The sequence below is a fragment of the Silene latifolia genome, chromosome 2, assembly GCF_048544455.1.
Source record: "Silene latifolia isolate original U9 population chromosome 2, ASM4854445v1, whole genome shotgun sequence".
Taxonomy (NCBI): Eukaryota; Viridiplantae; Streptophyta; class Magnoliopsida; order Caryophyllales; family Caryophyllaceae; genus Silene; species Silene latifolia.
Window position 1 is genome coordinate 48572482 of NC_133527.1, and position 27244 is coordinate 48599725.

General features: G+C 38.7%; 1 protein-coding gene across 2 annotated transcripts; it reads left to right on the top strand.

The window, feature by feature from the left end:
• Positions 1-26271, top strand: LOC141642713 (MAP3K epsilon protein kinase 1-like). 2 transcript variants are annotated; one of them, XM_074451603.1, is made up of 25 exons: positions 1-287; positions 1309-1443; positions 2438-2458; positions 2940-3013; positions 3113-3203; positions 3283-3366; positions 5994-6095; positions 6631-6762; positions 11852-11923; positions 12744-12847; positions 13855-13939; positions 14345-14719; positions 15304-15630; positions 15712-15756; positions 17607-17786; positions 17907-17990; positions 19897-19988; positions 20608-20691; positions 21081-21388; positions 21459-21875; positions 23183-23565; positions 23760-23894; positions 24904-25310; positions 25466-25580; positions 25933-26271. In XM_074451603.1, exons 1-25 carry the CDS (start codon positions 231-233, stop codon positions 26113-26115), a joined length of 4092 nt encoding a protein of 1363 aa, XP_074307704.1. In that variant the 5' UTR covers positions 1-230; the 3' UTR covers positions 26116-26271. The 2 variants fall into 2 exon arrangements, with proteins under 2 accessions (XP_074307704.1, XP_074307705.1); XM_074451604.1 differs by having other exon boundaries at positions 21468-21875.
• The last annotated feature ends 973 nt before the right edge of the window (positions 26272-27244 follow it).

Genomic DNA, 27244 nt, shown 5'->3' on the forward strand with positions numbered 1-27244 from the left:
AGAATTTTAAAAAAAAAAAAAGGATTTGGTGGGTAAAGAAACAAAAGAAAAGAAAGAAAATGGTGAAAAAAAGTTAGTGGCATGTTCCACATTCCAGCAACACAATCCGTGTCATTTTCTGTGTCCTAACTAAAATTTGTCCATCTCCTTCTCCTTCTCCTTCTCCTTCTCGGACACGCCGGAAAATGACGTCATAAGGGGTGCCCTTTGAATTCCGTAGCGTTCTAACAATGTCTCGGCAAATGGCGCCTCATTTTCACAAATCCAAGACGCTCGATAACAAATATGTGAGTCCCATTCATTTCCCTCCTTTTTTTTATTTTTTTATTTTTTATATAGTTGCTGTGTGTAATTGTTCTTGTTGATTTATATCCACTGATTGCTCGTTTCACTTGTATTGATGTTAATATTTAGATCCGAGGTTGGCAACAAATAAAATCGAGTAATTTAAAAGTCAGTCGCTGAAATTAGGACAAAATAAAGCAAAATGACTCGCTAAATTGGTTATTTTTTCAGCTCCACAATAAAATGAAGACTCTATTTGGTGGTAACCCTGAAATTATGACGAAATAAAGCAACAAATTGGTTAGTTTTTTCAATTCTGAAGTAGCAGTCCAGACAACCTCTTTGGTGTAAAATTGGGTACATCCCACCCCGTTACCCCCTGGGAGTCATGACCACTTTCCAAAAGTCATTCGACATGCTCAATGAATATTAGGGAGAAAGGGTTTACCTGTCGTGCCTTGCTTGACAGAAGGTATAGGGGTATGGACATGCCTGCATTGCAACCCTGCAAACAACCTTAAATGTCGGCGCTGTATTTCTCACAATATTATGACAAGTACGGACTCATACTGAGTACAACCACTAAGGAGGTTAAACATGATCAATGAATATTTGAGAGTTTTGTTATGGATTTTTAAGACAAGATTCTACATAAGGGGGGGAAAGCTTATATTACAATGAGAGAGTATATTTTACAAAGAAAGCTTACAAGAGAGTTTTTAGAGATATAAAGAACTTAAGATTTAGCTTGACCATTTCAAACACTTCTTTTGATTGTGCACTCTCATTTGTGAGTTGTGACTTAATTGCTTCTTGAATTACATTCCTTGAGATACTGTGTGAATTCTTATATCGTCGTCACAATTTTCGCATGTTCTAGGTTAAACTCCCTTCCATGTATTTGCTTTATGTACTTGACAACATTAGGTTTTCTTTAATGGTTATGGCTAAAGTCAAGTACTTGCTTTTAGTTCATTTCATATGCTTTTTCCTTATCGGACGTGTTAAAAAATTTCATGATAGATGCTTGGTGATGAGATTGGCAAAGGTGCATATGGTAGGGTTTACAAGGGATTAGACCTGGAAAATGGAGATTTTGTTGCAATTAAGCAGGTTTCATTGGAGAATATAGCACAAGAGGATCTTAATATTATTATGGTATGTTTTCTTGCCTCCACATGTCTTAGACATTAGAGAGTTAACATAGGAGACACTCGCTGCGTAATATCCTTTTCTCACTCCCGCACCAAAGTTTTCGTAGTTTCTGGTAGTATGGAAGACCAGTCTTTGCATGCAGTACATTTTTTGTTTTGTTTTCAGCTCTCTAAATTTCTCAACTGTGGTGGGAGCAATATTTTTCCTGGGTTTTATTTGTTTTTAGGATTCAGGTACTTTTATGAACCTAGTAAGTGAGATGTTTCCATCTTAAATGGAGCCAAAGCCTCGCTAATATTTGATTATGGGTTATAATGGAATAAGACAAAATGACTCCTTAAACTGCCTGGACTTCTTTTTATCGTAAGGTTGCTGTCTTTGATGCAATTTCTCCGCACAATATTCATTACGAGTCATCCAAAGCAGCTTCTTTATGTAACACATGGTTAAAGTTGTATACATTCCAACTTCCCTATCCCACCATTTGTTGGAGCCCTTGAGAATGATCTTGTTGTTGAGTGTAGGAGAAATTCTCTTTGTGCTGAGTTTGAAGAAAGGAAAAAGGATATCTGTGGTGTCTTATTTATTTGTTTATTTTTCAATCTCTTCCTTTTCATTCGAATCTCTCCTTTGTCATTTCCCCAAGTGTTCTCTGTTAACTTTTCCTCTTGATTTATCTTGCCACTATATAATCCCTTTCCAATCTCTTATTAATTCACATTCAAAAAGTTATTTTTTTTCTCCCATCCTTTATTTTCTTCTCTTCACACTTTTTTAATGCATATTTTACTTCATTCTATTACCTTGTTCTCCCTTCACTTTCGGAATAGGTCTTTCTTCAGTCTCACATTATGATCCCCCCCTCCTAAGAAAAAAAATGAAAGAAAAATACATATTGCCGTGTAATATATCCGTTCCGTATTGGACTTACATGTGATTTTTTATTTGACATCATATATATATCGTTTGGCTTGGCGCATGGATTCTCTATTCCTAGCAAGAGATTGACCTCCTCAAGGTACTCATTCTTTGCTTTCACTCATTAGCAACCCTATGCGACGTGTGCATAATGGGAGCTGACCTCAAGTTTCCAAGTATATTTATTGACTGCTGAGCATTGTCCTGCCTGCCTGTGGGGACACGCTTTTGGGATTGACATTATACATATCCTATTTCCCTGGAGCCAGGCTGATTAACATTATTATAGTAATTGTAGAAAATATGAAAGTAGTTTGGTGAGACTATATAAAACTGAAAGGCACACTAATAGCTGCATATTGTGTTGGAGCCTCCTTTTTCTGAATATTGCACGCTTAAAACCTCTGTAATAATAATGACAATAACAATAACAATAACAATAACAATAACAATAACAATAACAATAACAATAACAATAACAATAACAATGACAATGACAATGAAGTGACTGTTAGCTGATTTGCATGACATTTGTGCAATAGCTCATTGGTAATAGGCATTTTTGTAACTTCACTTTACAGAATCTAAACCACAAAAACATCGTGAAATATCTTGGATCCCTGAAGACTAAGAGCCACCTTCACATAATACTTGAGTAAGGGCCTCTTTTTGTTTTAGCTTTTTGCACAGAATCCAGTTAGCATCTATTCTGTATCTAGTAACATTTTGTTGTGGCCAAATCTTGTTTCTGCAGGTATGTGGAAAATGGATCACTTGCAAATATTATCAAGCCAAACAAATTTGGGCCATTTCCGGAGCAACTAGTTGCTCACTACATTGCGCAGGTTTACTTCTACTTCATGTCATACTATCTTTTTATCTGTTTATGTTTGAATATGATCATCTATTTGTGCTCTTGACTAGGTTTTAGAAGGTCTAGTGTATCTCCATGAGCAAGGAGTCATACATCGTGACATCAAGGGTGCCAATATATTGACTACCAAGGAGGTATATCTTTTCGACATTGATCATTTGATGTAATTCTATAAACGCCATTATGGTCAACAACAACAGAGCCTTAGTCCAAACATGGGTTGGGGTTGGCTAACATGAATCATCATTCGAGTCCTTTTAGGCATGAGTCCACCAATACAATCCAGGGTAAATAAGCAAAGTAAAGAAAATAAAATATAGATGAACGAAACATGTACGTTGTAAAAATAAAGCAAAGCAAGAGAAATGTGAAAACAAAAATAGGTTTGTAAAATAATAGGAGTATAAGTCAAAGAAAAACTGTTCTTTAAATAAAATAGTAAAAAAGTAAGTAAAGATCTAAAATTCGAAGTACATCTTCAACATGAATTCTTTCTCTCCACAATACCATCTCCATCGCCGTAATCTCACAAATCCCAAAAACATTCATATCGCTTTCAATCTCTCTTATCCAGGTTTGTTTCGCTTTTCCCCTAACAATATTACCCATTTCCGATTTCTTAATCCTCCTAACCGGTGCCTCCAGTGCTCTCCGTCGTACCTGGCTAGTGGCTACCCATCTAGCGGAGTATACGAATTTCAGCTACCTAGCTACCCTCATCGTTTGTACATGTCCACGGTTTACCACTCAACACTCACTTTCGTAGAGAAGTGCAGTTCTAGCCGTCGTGCGATAGAATTTACCTTTTCACTATAAGGCACACCCAAATCACATAGAAATTCCGTGGCATATCTCCGTCTAATTTTCCATTACTTCAACCATTCTGCTTTGATTCTATAAGTCATATTTCTGTCTAATTTTCCATTACTTTGGATAATAGATCCTAGATACCTAAAAAGACGGAACCATGGACTATCTCCACATCAAGACTGATTGATACCTCCATACCACCATTTCCGCTAAATCTACACTAAATATTCCGTCTTCTTTCTGCGGAGTGTAAAGCCACGATATTTTAAGTCTATCTCCAAAGTTCCAATTTTCTTTCAACTCCATCCTTTGTTTCATCTATCAATCAGTGAAATACCGTCAGTAAACATCATACACCATGGAACCTCGTCTTTAATTGACCTTGTCAATTCGTCAATAACCATAACAAAGAGCAAATGACTAAGAGTCGAACCTTGATGCACTCCAATTGCAATAGGAATTCTTCTGTCTCTCCCACATTAGTATGTTTACTTGTAGTGGCTCCCTTATACATGTCCTTTATATGATCAACATGTTTCGTAAGTTGTCTTCCAAATTTCTATGTCCTCATTGTGGTTTCCTACTTTCCTTTGTGTTCTTCGGAACATTTATGTTTTGCTAGAAGAGTGGCATTAAATATCATATGTGAAAGATTTACTGTTTGCCACGGCTGATCTTGTGTGATAAATGAAAGGCTAAGAAACATGCTCCACGAATCTTGTCCATTTGTTTACTTATGCCTTTTTGGTCTGGCTTAACCATTTGTTTACATTTCTCATTTAGGTAACTGTTTTTTCTTAGAGTGTTACAACAACCCTTTTGCCCTTATGACACTCTCATCTATAAATACTCCTACTCGACTTGCATGTGCTTGAACAAGAAACCGTTCCAGAAGCAAAAGTAAATAAATGGATATGGGGGAGGAGTAATTGGTATTTGGCCGATACCGCTGATACTTAGCTGACACATGGCCTATAAATTCGGCTAATATGACCAATACAAAAAGAAAACATGCTCCTTCATGTTACATGCTTGAGAAGTCACTTTTGTGTCAGTAATAGTTAGACTACCCATATCATGTTTTTTGCTCAAAGATTACTCCTTCATATTACTTGGACTAAGGCCTGAGATACTTTTATCTTGCTTTATGATACATTTTGAGAAACCATTTTTGTTATATGGTGAATTTCACAATGTACTTTCTCCTCGACCTCAGTCCCACTGAAGTTGGTTTACTTCATTGTCTCTTGATTGGCCTGCATTCTGAAATTTTTTGATGAAATTGTGCATTTTGAGCGCCCAATCCCTTCTTTGATTATTTATTTTTAAAACTATAGTAGTAGTATTGGATGAAGGAGACATTTGGTAAAAGAATCAGGTAAGCTAGGATTCAAGTACATGAGCCAAACTCTGTATTTTGATGCTCTTACTACCATAGATCAGCCTAATTACAAATCCCAGAACTCTTTTCTACCGGCTACTAGAAAACCTCAATTTCAGGTGGGAAAAGGGTTACTAGCTAATTGTACTAGTATCCAACTAATGGGTAGGATGTAATCATTTATTACCAACGGCATTCAGTGTTGAACGCCTCATCCAGGGTAGAATGTTTTCCAGATACTCTTCTTCTAGTCAGAGTTTTAAAGCGTTGGTTTACAACTTTTGTAGAGATTTGAAGACTTCAGTCCTGCAATGTTTATGGAAAATGGGTGTCTGTTGTAGCTAATTTTTATGAATATATGGTGTCTTTATCTGTTGTTGGGACTTGGATATCGTAGTATAATTGTTTACGGTTTACCAGACTCTTCGAAATATTTTGATACGTGTGTCGGGTGTCTTGAACTGAGGGGAGAAGTTCTTGTTCTCAACTCCAAGTTTTCTTACTCTTTGTCTGTTTGTTGGGGTTTTCTCATTACTTGCCTAAAATCACAAGTTCACTACTATCCTTCAGGGTTTAGTCAAGCTTGCTGATTTTGGGGTCGCAACGAAATTGACGGAAGCAGATGCCAATACTCACTCTGTTGTTGGAACACCTTACTGGATGGCTCCTGAGGTACTTAAATGGTTTGAGCTTGTTTCTCATGATGCTTAAACTTTTTCCTTTGATTCTTTTTTTTCGTCCATGTTTGGCGCTTGCTTTTGTTTTATTGGGTTATTGTGAAGGGAAACTTGAAGTAATGACTCTTTGTCAGATAAGCTAAGCTTTTGTTCACGAACATATGAACTGTAATACCTTGCATATGAACTTCTGAATATGCTATTGATAGTTATGACCGCTGCTAACTGATGGGATCCATTTATGTTACCTTTGTTTTGTAATTAGTGTTGGGGTGTTCAATTTTATGTTGCTGAAAGAGTGAAAGTACATGAAAATGTTCAGGGTTTTGATGCCATGAGTTTGTACTGCATCAGATATATGAAGCATCATTGCACTGTGATTGAAAATGAACTTCTGAATATGCTGTGTGTTGTTTTGCTATTTATGATCACTGATAACTTGTGATATACATTTATGTTACCTTTTTATTTTGTAATTTGTGTTTGAGTGTTCGATGTTTATGTTGCTGAAAGTACTTGGAATTGTTCAGGTAATCGAAATGTCAGGAGTTTGTGCTGCATCAGATATATGGAGTGTCGGCTGCACTGTGATTGAGCTTCTCACATGCGTACCTCCATATTATGACCTACAGCCTATGCCAGCTCTCTTCCGTATTGTACAGGTCTAGGCTCTATTTCGCTCATGTCAGTCAAGTTGTGCACAATGTATGCAGGAGTTGTATTTGTGGGGTTTCATTTTTTTTCCCCACTTTAAGCTGGTTGCTTAAATGTCTAAGATCATCAAACAGAGAAATGTATGCTGTTAAGTGTTGAAGTAAGGAATGCCCTTAATGAATATAAAGGGATAAGGGGAATGCTGTGGCACTGTTGAGGGTAAGAAAGGGTGATGCCAAAGAGAGAAAATGCCAAAATGGTATAAGGGTGGCATGGAATATGCTCCTATGTTAAATGACGAAACTCATAAATCCATGAGCTCAAATTTGCTGATATATGATTTGTCAGTAAATTGGAGTCTTTGTGCAAAATCCTTTGTTCAAATGTGGAACTTATACAAACATTCCCTTTCAAGATTTACTAATCTTTCATGTTCCCTGTCGTTTTTTATAATGCGTTTTTTATGAGAGATTGGATTTTGGGTGATAAAATTCTCCTTTAAGAGATTTATGGAGGTTAAATGTGATATAGTCTTACCTGTACCTAGGTTGTATCTATGGCATGCATCACGGACGATACTATAAGAGATATAAGTTTATGAATAAAAGTTGTATTTACCATTGAATAGGTTACAAGTATTTATAGTGTACATAGATTAGCAAATATGGTAAGGAGATAATCTACAGAATAAAGAAAGCTATATTTTCAATATTTACTAGATTACTTTATACAATTTCCTAATTGTGAGATATTTGGTTAATACGCCCCCGCAAGATGGACGTCCGATGGGTAAGACCAATCTTGGAGCGAAGTAGGAGATGCTGAGGCTTGTGAAGAGGCTTGGTGAGAATGTCAGCCAGCTGATCTTTGCTTGCGACATGCTGGATGCGAATGTTGCCATGAAGTAATTGTTGTTTGACGAAGTGGAACGATAATGCCATGTGCTTCATGCGCGAGTGGAAGACCGGATTCTTGGCGTAGAGGGTGGCGGAAATGTTGTCGCAAAAAATGGCAGGAGGTGTGGAAATGGATATATTAAGCTCGGTTAGAAGGTTACGAAGCCAGAGAAGTTCGGTTGTGACAGAGGCAATTGCTCGGAATTCGGCCTCAGTGGTAGAGAGAGCAAGACCTCGCTGTTTTTTGGAGGACCAGGAGACAGGATTTCGACCAAGGTAAAGGATGTAACCAGTGGTGGAAACATAGGAGTCTTTGTCGCCGGCATGATCAGCATCACAAAATGCATGAAGGCGAGATGGAGAGTTGCGATACAGTTGAAGGCCAACGGTTTGAGTCCCCTGTAAGTAACGAAGTAGCCGTTTTAAAGCAGTCCAATGGGTGGTGGTGGGGTGATGTAAGAATTGAGCAAGACGATTACCGGCGAATGCAATGTCAGGCCGTGTGAGTGATAGGTATTGGAGACTACCAACGATGGCTCGATAGTCCGAATGGTTATCAATAGCAATGTGGTCTTCACGAATTAATGGGGGAGAAGTAGCCATAGGTGTCGAATTTGGCTTAGCCTCGAGCATTTTGTACTTGGTTAAAAGATCATGGACATATTTAGATTGGTTTAGGTGAATACCATGAGAGTTATGAGCAACCTCAATGCCTAGAAAATAAGATAACGGTCCGAGGTCTTTAAGCGAAAAGCGTTGAGACAAGGTTGCAACGAAGTGGTGTAGTTGCGTGGGATTCGGACCAGTGATGATAATGTCATCAACGTAGATAAGCATGTAGATAAAGGTGGTTTGTGTTTGTAAAATGAATAGGGATGAGTCAGAAACGGATTGTTTAAAACCATAGTTGAGAAGATAGGAGGTTAATTCCATGTACCAGGCTCGAGGAGCCTGTTTTAGGCCGTAAATGGCTTTGTTCAATTTGCAAACATGATCGATTTTTGATTGGTTAACGAAACCAGGTGGTTGGACCATAAACACATCATCACTTAGTGTGCCTTGTAGAAATGCATTGTTAATATCTAATTGGCGTAGCGACCACGAGTTTGTGACTGCTAAGGATAAAATTAAACGGACGGTCGTAGGTTTAATTACAGGACTAAATGTCTCTTTAAAATCAATGCCAGGTCGCTGATGAAAACCCTTAGCCACAAGACGAGCCTTGTGTTGTTTGAGGGTGCCATCGGGATTGAATTTGTTGCGGAAGACCCACTTACAACCTATAACATTTTGAGAGGAATTGCGTGGGACTAGTGTCCAGGTTTCGTTACGTTCAAGGGCGGCAAATTCTTCTTGCATGGCGGTACGCCATTGAGGAAGAATGAGGGCCTGTTTTACTGTGTTGGGTAAACTATCATTGGTTGTCGATGCTTGAGCGAGGTTGTTAGTGTAGTTAGGATTGGGTTTTCTAATGCCATTAGCTAGACGAGTAACAATGGTCTTAGGAGGAGGTTGAGCTGCTTGTTTGCGCGGCTTAGGAGTGGCAGAAGTAGGGATAGGCGTGGGGTTGTTGTGCGGGTTGGACTGGTTGTGAGATGCCGTGGAAGGAGGCATGGTTGAAGGACGAGGCCGTCTGGAATATGTGATTGTGACAGGAGGGCGCGGGGTGGGTTCGACTGAAGGAGAAGGCTGAGATGTGGGTGTGGACACGGCAGTGGGCAGCGGAGAGAGGAGAGGAATGTGAAGAGTACACCAATCATCAACCACGGGTGTAGGAGATGACGAGGTGGGGTTGAGATATGGGTAGTGGTGTTCGATGAATTTTACATGTCGTGAGGTATATATACGATGAGTTTTTGGGTCCAAACAATGATACGCACTTTGGGTATTAGAATAACCAATAAAAATGCAAGCTATGGAGCGATCTTCTAACTTGTGTTTTGTATATGGTCTCAGCCACGGATAGCATAGGCATCCGAAATTTCGAAGCTTATGATAGTTTGGCTGAATGTTATGTAGGCGAAAATAAGGTGAGTCACCATTCAAGATTTTTGTGGGTAAGCGATTAATTAGATACGTTGCGGTGGCGAAGGCAAACGGCCAGTAGATGGTGGGAAGGCCGGCGTGATTAAGTAAGGCAAGACCGGTTTCTACAATATGTCTATGTCGTCTTTCGGCATAGCCATTATGTTCGGGTGTGTGAGGTGGACTAGTATTGTGTGATATGCCATTAGTAAGCAATGTATGATTTAATTTTGTGAATTCGCCACCATTATCTGAAAAGAAGCGACGAATGGGTTTATTAAAATATTTCTCGACTAGTGCCTTAAATTGCGTGAAAACTTGAGTAGTTTCGGACTTTCGTTTTAAGGGATATAGCCAAACATATTTAGTATAATGGTCTACAAATACAACATAATATTTGTAGTTGTCACGAGATAAGACGGGACTAGTCCATAGGTCGGAAAAAATGAGGTCTAATGGCGCGTTGGAGGTGATGGACGTAGTGGAGAATGGAAGTTTTTTGCTCTTAGAAATGCAACACGCATGACAATAATCAAAGTTTCGAATGCGAAAAGATAAATTTTTATTGATTAGGTGAAGTACATCGAATGTGGGATGACCCAACTTGTGGTGCCACGAAAGAGGCGTGGTTCCTCTATTTTGGAGAGCGGCTTGGTGGACGACCGGTGGTGGACACCATTCATACACTCCCTTGGTTGCTCGGCCCTGGAGGAGGGTTTTCTGGTTGTGACGGTCCTTCACAAAAAAATAATTATCAGTGAAAAGAACATAAGCATTGTTATCTTTACACAATTTCGAAATAGATACAATATTGCGCGATATTTTAGGGACATGAAGAACGTCATTGAATTTAAGATTTTGCATAGTAAATGAACCTGTATTTTCGATTTGGAGTGCAGAGCCGTCACCAATGATGAGATCATCAAGGCCGTCGTAAGGTGAGTGGAAGGCGAGAGTGTCTAAATCATGGGTCAAGTGGTGTGAGGCACCACTGTCGAACAAGAAATTCGGGTTAGGAATGGTGTTGGTGTAAGATTGGTTGCCATAATTTGCAACGTGTGCTTGCGGTGGGGGTTGGGTTGCGTTTTGGTGTTGACGATAGGTTGGTTCAGGGAACTGGATGTTAGGGAATAGTTTTCGAAATAGAGGACAATTAGCAATTACGTGTCCTGTTTCCCGACACCATTGGCATCGACCCTTGAAAGGGCGTGAAACAGGCGGGTTCGAAGGTGAGGTTTGGTGAGTGGGTTGTTGATAATATGTGGCAGGTTGTTGGCGATTGGTGGTACGGTACTGATTGGTGTGACGGTGTGCGGGATTGGCCGAGGGAGTGAAGTGGTTGTGGGTGGTGGAGTTGTCATGATTAGACATAAGGTCGTGGTTCAATAGTTGCTCGTGAAGAGCTTCGAATGAGATGGGTGTGTCTCGGCCTCTTACGGTGGTGATAACGGGTTTGTAGGTTTCATAGTCGAGACCTTTGAGGACTCTATCTATGACATCTTCAGGGTCAAGTATCTTACCCATGAGAGCGAGTTGATCAACACAAACTTTGATCGAGTTCATGTAATCGGTTATGGTTTGGTCGGAGGTTTTAACAATTGACTCAAAGCGGTTTTTAAGTTGCATTATGTGTGCCCTCGAAGGGTTGGCATAGGTTTGAGCAAGGATATCCCATGCTTCTTTAGCGGTTTTGGCCCGTACTATGAGAGGTTGTAGGGCAGCCGAGAGGGTACCCATAAGGGCCCCAAGAATAAGACCGTCTTGTTTGAGCCATGTCAAGTAAGACGGGTTTGGTTGTTCACCTTTGGTGTCATTCACGGTTTTGGCACTTGTATCTGTGTACACTGTACAGTAATTCCATATGCACCTGTGTTCAACACTTGCAACCAAGTCTGAGTAACATATATCTGTAGTACTGAAAATGTGTCATACAAAATTGTTAGATATGTGGGGATCAACTGTGGGATTTTTACAGCACTCCACAATCCTGATGGGGAAGTGGGTGGGAGACATCATAGTGATGTTAAGCTTCTTATTGCACAGACCTCCATCTTTAAAAGGAAGCGAGTAGTATGCTTATAGATCCAAGATTATTTCTAGTCACATTTTGTGAGTTCTAGACTTAGAGCTAGCCACCTGCCTGAAATTGTTAATCCTAAATCTGCTTTTCTCACAGGATGAGAACCCTCCCATTCCAGATGGCCTTTCTGCTGACATGTCTGATTTTCTGCGTCTATGTTTTAAGAAGGTAAATTTTAACATGGTGTACAATTTTCCACTTTAGATTTTGTTTTGCCCTGTTATGTTGCTATCACTTGCTTGGTTATTGTTATTTGAGCATATATTGCACAATGGAGCGATTAAGGATCTTCAGTACATGTATTCCATTCAGCCATTGCTAAAACTATGTCTAATTGTCCCTCTGAAATGAGTTCTCTACTAATCTTTGATTGATTCAAAGTAAATTACATGCCTCTTGTATCTTGATCTTTCTAAATTTTGTCAAAGTTGGGTGGGGGAAAGGTTTTCTTGGGCGAGGTGGTGGTGTAGTTTTGAGTGTGGGGATAGGTTTCGACAGGGGTAAGATCACTGGTGGCCGCGGGGGTGTCGCTCTGCAACGTTTGTGGTTTCAGGGTAGGAGTGAGTTTTCGAGGTAGGTGATGGTGGTTTCAGGGAAACTGGGGTGGTGTTTTGTCATTCTTTTTCATGTTCAAAACCAAACAAGGGAATTAACGAGATATCCCTTTTCTTTCTCCTTGTATCGCTTTCATGATTCCTTCCCTTACCTCTGCATGAAGCAAATGCCTTCTTAATCTGTTCGTTCTTTTTTTGTATGGGTATCACCCTCTTGTTGTACGTTGTTCATGGCATCACCCTGTTGGTGTCCATTAATCTATATGCTGTTACTTGTCATAAAAAAAATTACCTCTTATTGATGGCGTCTAAGTGAACATATGTAGTTACAAATTTTTATGTGTCAATGTCTGTTTGACACTTTTTGTCAATGTCTCCTGACTCCTATCATTTACTTTTTCCTTCTTATGGTGACATTTTCTAGCTAATTTCAGGATGCCAGACAGAGGCCTGATGCCAAGATGCTTCTTTCTCATCCCTGGATACTAAATTATAGGCGTACTTTGCAGCCTTCTCTTCCCCCGAGTGATGCAATCAGGTAGTTGATATCTAGCATGAAAATCTGGTTTTCTCCTTTTTGCCAGATTGATTTCTGGGTTCAAGTCTTAGCAGCTTTTTATCGTCTTCTGCAATTTCACTACTTCTCATGAAATAGACCCTAGGTTTTTTTCATAGTGTTTTGAAGTCTGTTAGATTTGCTTGATATCTATTCTGGTCACCTTGGAAAAGGAACCAAAATAATGTTTCTGAAATTACTAGGGTGATTCTCAAATTGCTTCTTAAAAAGCAGATGATGTAATATACTACTCTGTTGCTGGAGTACTGATAGTGATGATTGAAAATTTGGATTGTCCGGGAGTTGAGGTCTGCTGGCCTTTTTTTTTTCTCTTTGTTTAATTCACCTAATATGTTTAGTTTTGTTACTGAGGTTGTTTGCTTGCAATCAAATACCTAGGGGCAATGGCGTTCTACTCTGAACAACCTGCAATATTTGAAGGCCATCTTAGCCAGAATTACGGTTCCGTGTTTTTGTATTCTGAAGCAATTGCATTGTATTGCCACGGTTTAGTAATCAGAAAATTCAATAAGACTGGCCATTTCAATCATTTCTGTTCAACAGTTATTCTTGCATTTTTGGCGTAATCATTTCTTTCTATACAGTTCATGCTTTTCTCTTTGCTTACCAGTGCGTAAAAATTAAGCATGGTCCATATACTGGGATTTTTAGAGGATGATCTCATTCACATGGCGCTACAATATTAACAAGTGGATAAGCATAACTATATGTATAAAGCAACGTTGTGCATTCTTCGCAGATTATTCCTCTGGTTTAACAAGCAGTCTTCTGCACTCTTCAACTTTTGATTATTTATGTAATGATAGCGCCTTGTTGTTTTACGTTCTCACTTAAATTGTTTATTACATTGAAAAATGCTCTCACCAAAACTCCATGTTGGCATGATCTACATTTCTACACAATGTTATATGGAACATTCAGGCTCTACTCCTCTGTGTAGTAAAGTGTTATTGGTTCTATTGTTGCAGGAGTACACAGGACGATGCATTGACGGATGCACAGATATCTAATGGTCACGAAATTGTCATGGCTGAAAGCCATTCTATGGATGGAGTAAGTATAGATCTTTGGTGTTATAATATAGTACTTGTTAGTAGTTATAAATGCTGATTGTTGGCTTTGAATGGATATAATATAACCTCTTTATACAGTTAGCAGAAAATTCTTGGGCTTTACTTTTCTTTCTGACTAGTTACTTTCTGTTTTTGTTACCTTTCTCCAATGGCGTCATTCCATTTGTTTTGTCGCAAATTTTATATCGTTGTAGGGTCCACATCATTCATTAGTGTTATTTGTGCATGATCAAATGATTTCTAGAGTGTCAATGTTTTGTTGTGAACTCCATGTTCCTTGAGTTTTAACTGATACAACTGTATGCATATTAGTTAGGAGAGCAAAAACCTTGCTGTGTTCTTTTCCCTGTTTTGTTGTTTGAGTGACCGCTTAACCTAATGGCAGGCTGCCCTGAGAGAGGCTTTGTCTAGTGATGATGGTGATGCAAATAAATTTGATGATGTTGATCATGGACATACCATTGGTGCATCTGAAGAAAGAGCAGAAATTTCTGGAAGCGTGCCATCAGATCAGGTGCCTACGTTAGCTAATCATGATAAAGTTGCTCAGGCAGAAGATTTCCCTGCTTCATCTGAGCAATTTCCTGAGCCAGGTCATAAGAGTTATCACGGTGAAGTCTGCACCAATGGTGAAGCAGGATCTGTAAAGTCTAAGAAAAAGGACGTGTCTGGAGAAGTTGAAGGGAAATCAAGTGCAGTGCAAAAAGTGAGCAGTTTATTCAGTTTCGGAGCAAGGAGTCATGACGAAAATCTTCAGAAGGTAGAAGTTTGTTTCACAGCCACTATAACTACTCTGACATCATTATGCTCAGTTAATCGTTTTCCTAATAGATATGTTACTCACTCGGTTGAAAATCATATTTTGGATTTGCTTTGTTATTTAGCTTCTAGGATTATCATTGATGAGTTCAGTTCACTCTGTATATATGTTGTAAAGAAAATGACGCTTTTGTTCTATCTCCCTGTCTAATAGGTAAGAAGTAATTGTATTAGAATTTAGAATAAAACCAAGCGATGTCACCTAGTACAACTCTTGTTTATATCTATCCGAAATTCCTATTCTTGTGAGAAATTAGAGTGAGGGATTCGTTGACTACGAACTACGAAGCGTTCCAAATTCTGTCTTCTAATGAAGCACACTGTTTTTTTTCCCCACTCTGTCTATGATGCATATGTAACTATGTATGAGGCAACTATATTGTTCTTCCCTTAGGCTTTGTAACCCGTAAATTAAGCTGGAAATTAACCCTTGCTGATCCCTTCCCCATGCCTCTATTCTAATAAAGAAGCCCTTGATGATTAAAGAGGTATGCTGTTGTTCCTTATTGTGTACTATCTTGCAAGGTGGCCAAAAAGGGCAATTCTGATGGAAACGAACTTAGTAGATTCAGTGATCCACCTGGTGATGCATCTTTGGAGGACTTATTTCATCCACTTGATAACAACATGGAAGATCGTGTTACTGAAACGCCCGCATCAACATCCTCCTCAAATGCTAACCGACATACTTCAACTCCCGAGTCCGGAAAGAATGACCTAGCAACAAAGTTGAGGGCTGCCATTGAACAAAAAAAAAAGGATAATGAAATGGGTCAGGCAGATGGAGGAAACCTACTCCGTGTTATGATACGTGCTTTGAAGGAGAATGTGATAGACATAGACAGCGGTGTGGTATGCTCCAACGAAATTTTACATATTTTCTGTGGTTGAATTAGATCTTTCAGTCTATTTACTTTCACATTTATGTCACAGGGTTTTGATGACAAGCTGCCTGGAGAAAGTCTCTTCCCTCTTCAGGTAAAGAGCAATGTTTCTAGACTGTAATCTGTTTTTTGACATCTGTTCTGGTCCATTGTCCTTAGGATACTTACAGCTTAGGCCTGTGCGGTACACAAGCCTGCTAAAAGTTGCAAATTATAATTCTCTTAAACGGTTTTTTTTTGTCAAAAACTACCTTATATTTAGGGGTATTTGTAAAAAGGCTACCTTATATTATTTTTCTTGTTTTAGACTACCTTTGTTTTCTCCTTTTCTGGTCAAAAACTACCTATAGTGAAAATATGGCGAAATTTGGTCGATTTAACGACATTAACCTATCTCACATTACTCTCTTAACACCAAACAACAATGATCAAGTTCGTTCAAACCACAATTTAACTTCAAATAAGCATAATTTATGTTTTCACATTTCAATAATAACTACGAACATCTCTTAACGTTAAGCGTAAGTACATTATGACTTCCCAAAATAGGGTCTAAGCAAATTTGAAACATAAAGGACTCATGCGAGATAGGTTAAATTCAGAAAACTGATCGATTCCGTCTAGACTCTTAGCATAGGTAGTTATTGACCAAAAATAAAGAAACCAAAGTTTAGTCGAAAACAAAAAAAATAATGTAAGGTAGTATTTTTACAAATACCCCTAAATATAAGGTAGTTTCTGACAAAAAAACCCTTATATAAACTAAAAAAAAAAAAAAAACCTTAGCAAAGCTTTGGAGTTCCATGTCATGCCACACGGCCCACACGTGCTTCTTTGTGTCATGACTCGTGGCACTTCAAATAGGCATTTTACTCTAGATTATCTCCTTTATCCTTAGCAAAGCCATGCATTAGACTGGTCCGTAAACATCATGCTGTTGATGAACAATTGGCTTATTAGTTTGTTATGCTCCCTTGTAAGTGCCATTTCTTTTTCAATCATAGTGAATAGGTGTTGACTCAATTGACTGTTGTCTTCTCTGTAACTCTGAAATATATGCTTAAGACTTTATTCGAGGACTATGTTATTATGAGTTTATGCTCATAACTGGGGGTGACTACCTTTCAAGTTTCATCACTCAGACAGGAATAATACACTAAAACACTTCATTTAAGCCAAAACCTGAATATATATTTTTTTTAAATAAAATAGACGATTCAGAAACTTGTACAAACACCAGCGTTGAATACTGGGAAGGCTAGTTTTTCTAAAACTTTATTGGTTATCTAATCCCATGATACATTCAGATTTAAAGGAGTCATAAATCATAATTACCTCATTTTATCGTAGCTGGTCCTTTTTTTATCCTATTGTTAAGAGCCACAGTTACTCCCTTGATTGAAGAACAACAGGGAAGAACCAGGCAGTTTGGGGCTTCGTATTATCGTAATGCATTCTCTAACCATAGATAGGTTTGGGCCTTCTAATTCGAAGTGCAAAATTGGATGGTAGGTGGATGAGGAAATTGGTTGCGAAATAGACAAATAGTTGAGTGAGGAATCAAAGTGGCTGTGTAGGATTCCAAGATCTGTAAGAAGGAACAAATCTGGAGACGTACAGTCAGTGAATCCTCAAATTCTCTTCCCTCGGCCTGCTTCATGAAAATGGATTCGAGTAACTTTTGTATGACCATTCCCACCACTTTCTCTAGCCTGCAGACCATTTTCAGCATGCTCGACACTACTAGTTGATTGTTCCTTATTTCTCAGTTGACGTCCTTTAATGAAGTGTAAGATTAGATTTTGGCATGGTAATTGGTTATTTTGGTATGAGGGAAGCTGTCTATGTAAAGTTCATGCATAGTGTAATTCAAAAGCTATATGTTGCTATGCCATTCATTTGTCTTTGATGGGTTGAGCTAATCGTCGACTTTATGATTGGTAGGCTGTTGAATTCAGCCGATTAGTTGGGTCACTGAGACCAGAGGAACCAGAAGATGTGATTGTCAATTCTTGTCAGAAGCTCGTTGCATTTTTTCATCAACGTTCTGAGCAGAAGATTGTTTTCATCACTCAGCATGGCTTCCTACCTCTTATGGAATTGCTTGAAGTGCCTAGACCTCGGGTATCTAAACTGTTATGTACCATGTTGGCGTGTACTTCTCGTCTTGGAAGTTATTCCGTCGAGTACTGTTTACTCTTAACAGGATCAATACATAATGTTTTTAAACTTTGCGTGAGACAGGTTATATGCTCAGTCCTACAAGTGATAAATCAGATAATCAGAGATAACATTGATTTCCAGGAGAATGCTTGTCTTGTTGGACTGGTGAGTATCTCTTGGTTGATTCGCACTCAGTAATTTCATTTGTGACTGGATAAAATAAGGTATATAACTATTGTCCGTGATTTCTTTTGTGTTCTATTTGTTAAGTTTTGTACTCCCTCCAATTCTGAGGAAATGGCCCATTTTAGTTGGGTGCTAAAATTAAGGTGTATATTGACAATTTTACGCTCATCTTCTACCTACCAACCAAGAATACCAATCCCACTAAACACTCCCTCTCACCATCCACCGTCACTGGCTCACCTCAACCTCAATGGCCTACATCAATCACCACCACCACCATCGCTCCCTCTCACCATCCACCACCACTAGCCCATCACAACCACAACCACCGCTCGCCTTCTCGTCTACCACCACCATTTCCACCTCAACCACTCACCAAGCCACCACCACTATCCGTCTATCCATTGTTCTCCCGCCGCCAAGTCACCACCACCACAGATTGTCGAACCACTCTCCCAGAAACACTCTCATCAAACTACGTACAAACCCTCATCAGCTACCACCAAGCACCAACCACAGTTGTGGGCAAGGTAGATAAGGCCAATGTTGCCAGCAAAAGGAAGGGAGATATGGACGAAGGTCGGAACAGACTAGTGTGGGGTTGATGGTGGACTGGTGACCCGTGGCGGCCTAGTTGTGGTGGGGGTAATATGATGGATTATAAAAGTAAAGGGTAATATAGACATTTCATTTGAAAAAGATATTGCGGAAATGGAGCAATTCCAGAGAATAGTCCGGAAACAGAATATGGGTCATTTTCTGAAAAGCGGGGGTACCAAAAATGGATTGGGGTGAGGGAATGACCCCCCCCCCTCCTGTCCCCTTCCTTTCTATTTTATATGGAACTTCATAGCAGTTTTCGACTTGGGCAGATAGAATTGAATCTGCCTATTGTTCAATGTCGTATCAAAGTTGCTTTTTATGTGATGATAGTCCGGAAACAGAATATGGGTCATTTTCTGAAAAGCGGGGGTACCAAAAATGGATTGGGGTGAGGGAATGACCCCCCCTTCCTCTCCCCTTCCTTTCTATTTTATATGGAACTTCATTGCAGTTTTCGACTTGGGCAGATAGAATTGAATCTGCCTATTGTTCAATGTCGTATCAAAGTTGCTTTTTATGTGATGATATTTTTTTGAATTATGATTCCCGACTAACATAGTGTTGATAATCTTTGATTATTGGTAAATGAAACTATGTTTAAAGCTATCCTTGAGTGATTTGGTTAATCGAGCAGTCATAGGTACAACTTTTTTTGGTCTTGTGTTCAATCGTCCTTTAGTTTATAGGAATGGCTAAGAGTGTTTTCACTGATAATATTTTTGTTCAAATTTTTTTATGGCATCCAACTGAAAGTTCATATACTGTCCTCTGACCTTCCAGACCAAGTTGTGCTTGCTTTTACATTGAGGAAATCTTGTTACATTAATTATTGATCCCTTGTATATCTGATTCATTAAAGGCATGAGCCAGTAGACTTAGTACACTGCTACTTCAGGGCTTGTTTGGGTTGGGAGTTTTGGAGGGATACTGAAGGGAGCGGGGAGGGGGTACAGATCCCCTTGTTTGGTTAACTAATAGGCTTCGAGGGAAATGGAGGGGTAGAGAATTGGGGGGATCCCTATGTTTCCTCCACCTCCAATAAGCTTTATCAAAATAACTCCAACATAGGAAAGACTGGAGGGAAAACTTATTTGTTCCATTCCCCCTCCCATTCCTTCCCCTTCCATCCATCCCAGGTCCCCTCTTTCCCTCATACTTATGTTTCAGAACACATCTAGAAGATTTTCGTCACTACAATGGTGTTTAATGTTTGCCATTTGTATAATGGGTTCCAGCATCTTTTATCTGGCATGGGTTTTTATTCCACATTCTTATGTTGCAGATACCTGTTGTCATGGGTTTTGCTGTTCCTGATCGTCCTCGGGAAGTTCGTATGGAAGCTGCTTATTTCCTGCAGCAGCTTTGTCAATCTAGGTGACGCTTATTTCTTCATTTTTTACATAGAATACTAAAGTATAGGCTTGTTGAGAATTACATGAGAAATTTTAATGGCCATCCGTCAAAACTACTTCTGCAGCCGTGTCAAAAATGTTACAAGTCCAACCCTCTAATTGACCTTATTGGCTCTTTCTTTGTGTTGGGCAAAAAGTAGGTATAAGCTCACAATCTCACATAATTCATGTCAGAATCCTCTGATGGATCAACAAGAAATTTTTTGTACTGGTAACTAGCTAAATCTTGTGGCGACTGCTAAAAAACTTGATACCAGTTTAAATGAGGCAGGTATCTTAACTCTTATATCTCCCAACTGATTCACTATTAATTTTGTTATAGGCTGCCTAATCATAAATTTTATCAAAAACTAAAAAGTATTTACAATTTACCAAGTTCTATTAAGAGGGATTAGTATACAAATTTTGGACTACCGAGGACATTAGATGGCTGTGTTGTCTTTCATTTACAATTTATATTACAAGGTGCAGTAGTATTCTGCAGTTCTATATACTACTGTGGAAGATAGCTGACATTGATCCTGCTTGCGTAGTTATTTGGTCATCCATCATTGGTGTTGACACCGTTTTTCCCTTTGCAGCTCGTCCACATTGCAAATGTTCATTGCATGCCGTGGCATACCGGTTTTGGTGGGATTTATGGAGGCTGATTATGCAAAGTATAGGTAGGTTACTATCTTACCGCAACACACATGTTAACCTGTAATTTCTGGTTAGAACACTGTTGAATTGACAACGTGGGTGCTTGAGATTTTATATCAATCTCACTCTGTGAAGCAGCATTTCCTTGGTTTCTTGGATTTGATGTGACACTTTAAACAGACAGAGTTACTAACATGGAGTGAATAACATGTCATTTTGTGGATCTAAAATTATGTTTTCTCTTTGTCTATCTACCAGAGTTACTTTGCTGTTTAACTTTAGGGCTTTAAGCTTTATATGCAAGAGCTGCAATTGTGTTACAGCCTTTGTAATGAAATAATGATTTTGTCGAGGATGTCTTGCATTTGACTTTTTTCTTGCGCTGTCTAAGAAAAAGTTACAAACTGTCCAGGGAAATGGTTCATCTAGCTATCGATGGCATGTGGCAGGTGCTCAAACTTCAGAGATCAACCCCAAGAAATGATTTCTGTCGGATTGCTGCTAAAAATGGGATTCTACTGAGGCTTACTAACACGCTTCATAGTCTGAATGAAGCTACTCGCCTTGCTTCCATAGCTGCTGGTGGTGGAATTCTGGCTGATGGTTCAGTTCAGCGGCCACGTTCTGCTCAACTGGATCCTAGTCACCCTACTTTCATCTCAAGTGAAGTGCTTCATTCGGGATCCGAACAGATTGATTTCAGGGACTCTTCAGCTAATGGTATGTAATGTACATTTGATCCATTTTTCAAGGCAAGATGCACGCAATCTGAAAAATTCATATTATTCAGTTGATCCAGATAGGCCTGAGTCAAGCTATACAACTGCTGAGTCTGCAGCTACTTCTAGACTGACTGACCCTGCAGACAAATTTGTGAATGTGGTAAAGGAGGCGACTCGAGCTGAAATAGATTTTAGACAGCAACGAAATGCTGGTTCTACCCATAGAACGTCCACAGACAGGCCTCCAAAATCTGCTGAAGGTGCTGCAAATGGGCTTCCCGGTGCTGTTGCTTCTCAACAGGAGCAAGTCCGTCCACTTCTTAGTTTGCTAGAGAAGGAGCCTCCTTCCCGGCATTTATCTGGCCAACTAGATATGCGCCATTTAACAGGCATTGAGAGACATGAAAGTATAGTTCCTTTGCTGCATGCATCAAATGATAAAAAAACAAACGATGAACTTGATTTCCTTATGGCAGAATTTGCAGGTAATTCTCTCTGTTGGTGACTGTTTGTGCATGTATGTTTTTCTGTAGATAGAGCTTCTATTGGCTATATGTTTGATTTCTACTATATTTTGGGGGAGGGCTGCAGCTTTTGAAAAATCCTTTGTTGCATTCATATACACATAATTCTACATATCAAAGGGCTACTTTTGACACTTCCTTTCTACTAGTTTGTACTGCCTCCCTTCAATCCACTCTTCCCCTTTGCTTTTTGCACAAAATTTAAGGGTAGAATTGAATATTAGTATAAGTACATGGTAATGGACCAAAGTGGAATTAAATATTAGTATAAGTACATGGTATTTGTTAAATAGACATACTCAATGAGGACAAGTATGTCCTAAAAATGTCCTAAAAAGGAAAGGGAGAGAGTGGATTGAATGGACCGAAAAGGAATAGGGGAAGAGTGAATTGGAAGGGAGGGAGTAGCATTCTACTCCATTTCTGATAGATGATAGTGGCCTAGTTATAACATAGACTCACTTCTAGCACACTTTTTGCTCACATTCGTGCCTTGATGTATTTGTGTAGATTCTTTCTTTGTCAACATCACACATTCCTAGCTCATGTACTAGTCCTACATCGTGGGGTTGCTGTCTTTTTTTTATTTTCCATTTTTTATCAGTTCATCATCATATTTCTCTCAGCAGCCTAACGAGATGGGTAATGGGCCTTTGGGCCGCATGTGAGTATGTGACCCTTCTGCAGAGAGATATCTATGTATGTTTATTGGTCCAAATCCGAATATAGTCCAGCTACCTTAACTCTCTCTATGTACAACATTGCAATATAGTCACGTAGATTCAAGAAGGTAATCCTTTTCCCACTTTCAAGGATTGTTATTGTGAACTTGAGTGAGCTTGTCTAGGATATACGCCTCTGTGATGTCTTTCAGTTGTGCACCTTTAAGTAGACACTACAGATTTGTTTGATTAATGAAATGATAGACGATATTATTTTGTTCCAAATATTTCCCGCAAGAGATCCAGTCCCCCTTTTTGCGGATCCTTCGATAAAAATATGCACTCTTCTTAAAAAATATAGGAGGATGAACCAATAAAGATTTATTTTTCTCTCTATTTGTATCCATCTCTACGTTTCTTTCGGCTACTTTTTTGTTAAATGCTTATATTGCTGCTAAACAGCGGGTTTGTTTCCAATGATGGCAATATTGATATCTCCAGGACTCAGATTGTTTCTGATGCCTCACCATTATGACCTGTTCTATTGCTTTGCTTGATTTTTTAAACTTTTGTAGGATTAAAATCGCATTTTTTTTTTCTCTGCAGAGGTCTCTGGGCGTGGAAGGGAAAGCGGAAATTCTGAAACGCCAAGAATCCATAAGACAGCAGTTAAGAAACTGGGGTCATTGACTTCGAATGATGGAGCTGCTTCTACATCTGGACTTGCATCCCAGACTGCGTCAGGTGTACTCTCAGGTTCAGGTGTTCTAAATGCTAGGCCAGGGAGTGCAGCATCATCAGGGCTGCTTTCTCATATGGTGTCTGCTTCAAATTCTGATGTTTCGAGAGAGTATCTTGAAAAAGTGGCAGAGCTCCTTCTTGAGTTTGCCAAAGCAGATACCACAGTGAAATCGTACATGTGTAGTCAAAGTTTGCTTACCCGTCTTTTCCATATGTTCAACAGGGTTGAACCTCCTATCCTGTTGAAGGTACAAGGTCTTATCATCTAAGTTCTGCCCTCATAACTGAGATATTATTAACTATTTATCCATTTGACCACTATACCTTTGTTTGTACTCTCTTAAAACTAGTTGAAGGTTTTTCTTTTCCTGTTTCTTTCCAATCTCTTGACGAAAAACTGCTTAGAATTCGTTGTGACTTTTCATTCTGTTTCTTGTTGCAGTTACTGAAGTGCATCAATCATTTATCAACTGACCCTAACTGTCTGGAGAATCTTCAGAGGGCAGAAGCAATTAAACATCTTATTCCTAACCTTGAACTGAAGGAAGGGTCTCTAATTTCCCAAATTCATTATGAGGTAGGAATCCAAGTGGTTTTTTTTTTGGATATTTTTTTCTTTGGAAGTTGCGCGCATTTGTCATCTTGACTCTTGGTAAAGACAAGTCCATTAGTGAGAGGAAAGGTTCAATGTCTTCTAGTTCTAATGGAACCCATTGTCCTGTTTTCTTCAAACTACTCTATAATTGCCAAATGGTCCAGATTGCTGTCTAGTTTTTCTATTGGGTATTCATATATCTCGATGTGCTTTTGTATCACAATATTTGACAAAATGATACTCCTTTCATCCCACTAGTTTATTTACCCTCTTAAAAATATGTGAGGCGGATTTTGAAAAGTGTAATCAACCTATCGGAATAGAGGGAATATGATTTTTATCTGGTATTGGTGTTCTAAGATTTCCCTTACCCCGCAATTTGCGGGAGCCATTGAGGCACTGGGGTAATGTTGTTGTTGATTGGTGTTCTAAGATTTGCAAACTCTTGAGGTGATCAGAACGCTTAAGGAGATCTTTATATGTTACTCTATAGTAGTTAGCGATCTTACTTCTTGCGACATACAATGTGCAAAATTCTCCCATTACGCTATTTGCATATCTGCTTGATTTATAGATTCTAATAGAATTTAAAGTAGTGAAATCAAGAGAGAATACTAAAATTATTGTAGAAGAGAATGCATGTTGTGCTTCGTTTGTCGACAACATATAGCTTTGTAGATAATATAGTGAGAATAGGGTGTATGCTTTTGATAAGAGATTGTCCTGTGCTTATACAGTTATACCTGTAGTCCTGTACCACAGAGAATTCTGTCCAATTTGGGAAACTATAGACTACATTTTTCTGTTGTTTCAACTTTGTTTCGTTTCCTTCTTAAAATGTAGACCACATTTTTCATTCTCTCTCTACTCTCAACACTGCCCTTGCAACCTGCTCCTTTAAGATAATGTGCCTAAAAGTAATTGGCCGTGGTCTTTTGAGGTTTGATTGACTCTTTTGATAGTTCTGACCTGAAGGTTTCTTTCTCTAAAGGTCCTCAACGCGCTGTTCAACCTCTGTAAGATAAATAAGAGAAGACAAGAGCAAGCAGCTGAAAATGGAATCATCCCACACCTGATGAATTTTATCATGGTAGATTCTCCTTTGAAACAATATGCATTGCCCTTGTTGTGTGATATGGCACATGCATCACGAAATTCAAGGGAGCAGTTACGAGCCCATGGTGGATTGGATGTCTATCTAAGTCTGCTTGATGATGAGCTTTGGTCCGTGACTGCGTTAGATTCAATAGCAGTTTGTCTTGCGCATGACAATGACAATAGGAAAGTTGAACAAGCTTTGCTTAAGAAGGAAGCAGTGCAAAAGTTGGTCAAGTTTTTCCAGGACTGTCCAGACCAACATTTCGTGCACATATTGGAGCCTTTCCTGAAAATTATTACGTAAGTTGTTGTTCTTTTGTACCATAGGAAAATAGGAACTACATGCATTTATTTACACTGTACTCCTGTATCCCAATTATTCGGTCCCCTTTTGTTGAGGTCAAACGATGTCAATATACATTAGTTACCAGTCACTGTTTCCATGTTTGATGCAGGAAATCACCCCGAATAAACACAACATTAGCTGTCAACGGTTTGACTTCATTGCTCATTGCTAAACTGGATCACAGGGATGCTATAGCTCGGCTTAATCTGTTGAAGCTAATTAAGGTTAGGAAACCTGCTTTCATTATGCTATATATGTATGCTTCATTGTTTTAATGCTTGTTCTTAAAGCTCGAGATTGTATGCATTGGCGACTTTGGCGTCATATGGAGTTTATATTATGGTTTGAATCAGATGATTCATTTCCCTTCCTTTTTTCCATTTTTAGAAATTAAATTTCTTGCTGAAAATCAGCACCCAATAAAAGTACCAAGTTTTTTCAATACTTGGGAAAGGTTTTTAAAGTTTTTATTTTAAAATTCTCGAGGCATAGTTGATATAATCATTCAAATTTCAAACGATTCACGGGTTATGATATTAGCTGACTGGCATTTGTTGATATGAATGTTATTTCTAGGCTGTTTATGAGCACCATCCTCGGCCGAAACAATTGATTGTGGAAAATGATCTTCCACAAAAGCTCCAGAATCTAATCGAGGAGCGAAGAGATGGGCAGCGAGCTGGTGGTAGTGGCCAAGTCTTGGTTAAACAAATGGCTACTTCTTTGCTCAAGGCTCTCCATATCAACACTGTTTTGTAGTTATTTTAATCTTATTCCATATTTTTTATTTTGTTTTTCGCCCTTCAACCTGTGGCTGTGTATGGCTGTAAGTTTGCTTAGTAAGTTGATCATGTAAAAAAATTTCACTTTTATTTGTGCTTCGTAAGTAATGAAGTAGCATTTGGTTCCCGCAAATTTTATTGGGTTGTGCTTTTTCACATACAGATTTTACTCTTTTACATACAATTTTTACAATTCTAACCTTGTCATTTGTTGTGACCTCTTTCGCTCAATAATCAATACAACTCACTCATCGACACATCAACAACCACCCACCCCCTCCCTATTGTAGAATCTATAACTTCATCGTCTATATCTTATCATTCATTAACAAAGCATTTTCTTTTGATATAACATACAATTTGCTTACAAGGCATTGCAATTTGCAAGTGACGTCAAGTAATAAATACACATTAATGTGAAAAGGAAAAATCCAGAGAAAAAGGATTACGCATCTGAGGTAGTATCTCAGACTTTGTAGTTTTTGAGCATATACGTATTTTTTCTGAGCATATTACCATTTATAAATATAGTTTTTGAGCAATATTGTATTTTTTTAGTGTAATGTTTTAGTAAATGTGTTCAAAAACTTTATATTAGAGTAGAACTCAAAAACTTTAAAATAAAACTCAGAAAATAAACAATAAGAGGTACTACCTCAGATGTAGTCTATGAACTGTAAAATCCGTATGTGACGGACATATTCGTCACAAGTTTGCGACGGGTCAAATACTACCCACATGGGTAGATAAGACAAAACAGAATGCTATTCCCTAGACACTTTGTTTTTGTCTTATCTCCCTATGTAAATAGTATTTGACCCGTCATAATAATTTGTGTTACCTTAGTGATAGCCTGACAGGCTCCCACACATGGTGAGTTAAAAGGTCAGCCATAATCACGCACCAAAATAAATGGGAATAATGTAAAAGTTCTATATACCGCGCATATATTTGCCGTGTGCGGGATCTACACTAGTTTCTAATATAGTCCGTCTCATTGAATTTGGTTTGCGTATCCATTTTCCACCACTTACACTATCCATTTGCATTTTGTGAGAGAGACACTATATGTTTTCAGCTTGTGACGGATATTGTCCATCTTCAAT

Coding starts and splice junctions, on each gene's coding strand:
- LOC141642713 (XM_074451603.1), top strand. CDS start 231: ATGTCTCGGCAAATGGCGCCTCATTTTCACAAATCCAAGACGCTCGAT. Junction 13,940..14,344: donor AAAGCCATTCTATGGATGGA/GTAAGTATAGAT, acceptor ACCTAATGGCAG/GCTGCCCTGAGAGAGGCTTT. Junction 23,566..23,759: donor AACCTCCTATCCTGTTGAAG/GTACAAGGTCTT, acceptor TTCTTGTTGCAG/TTACTGAAGTGCATCAATCA.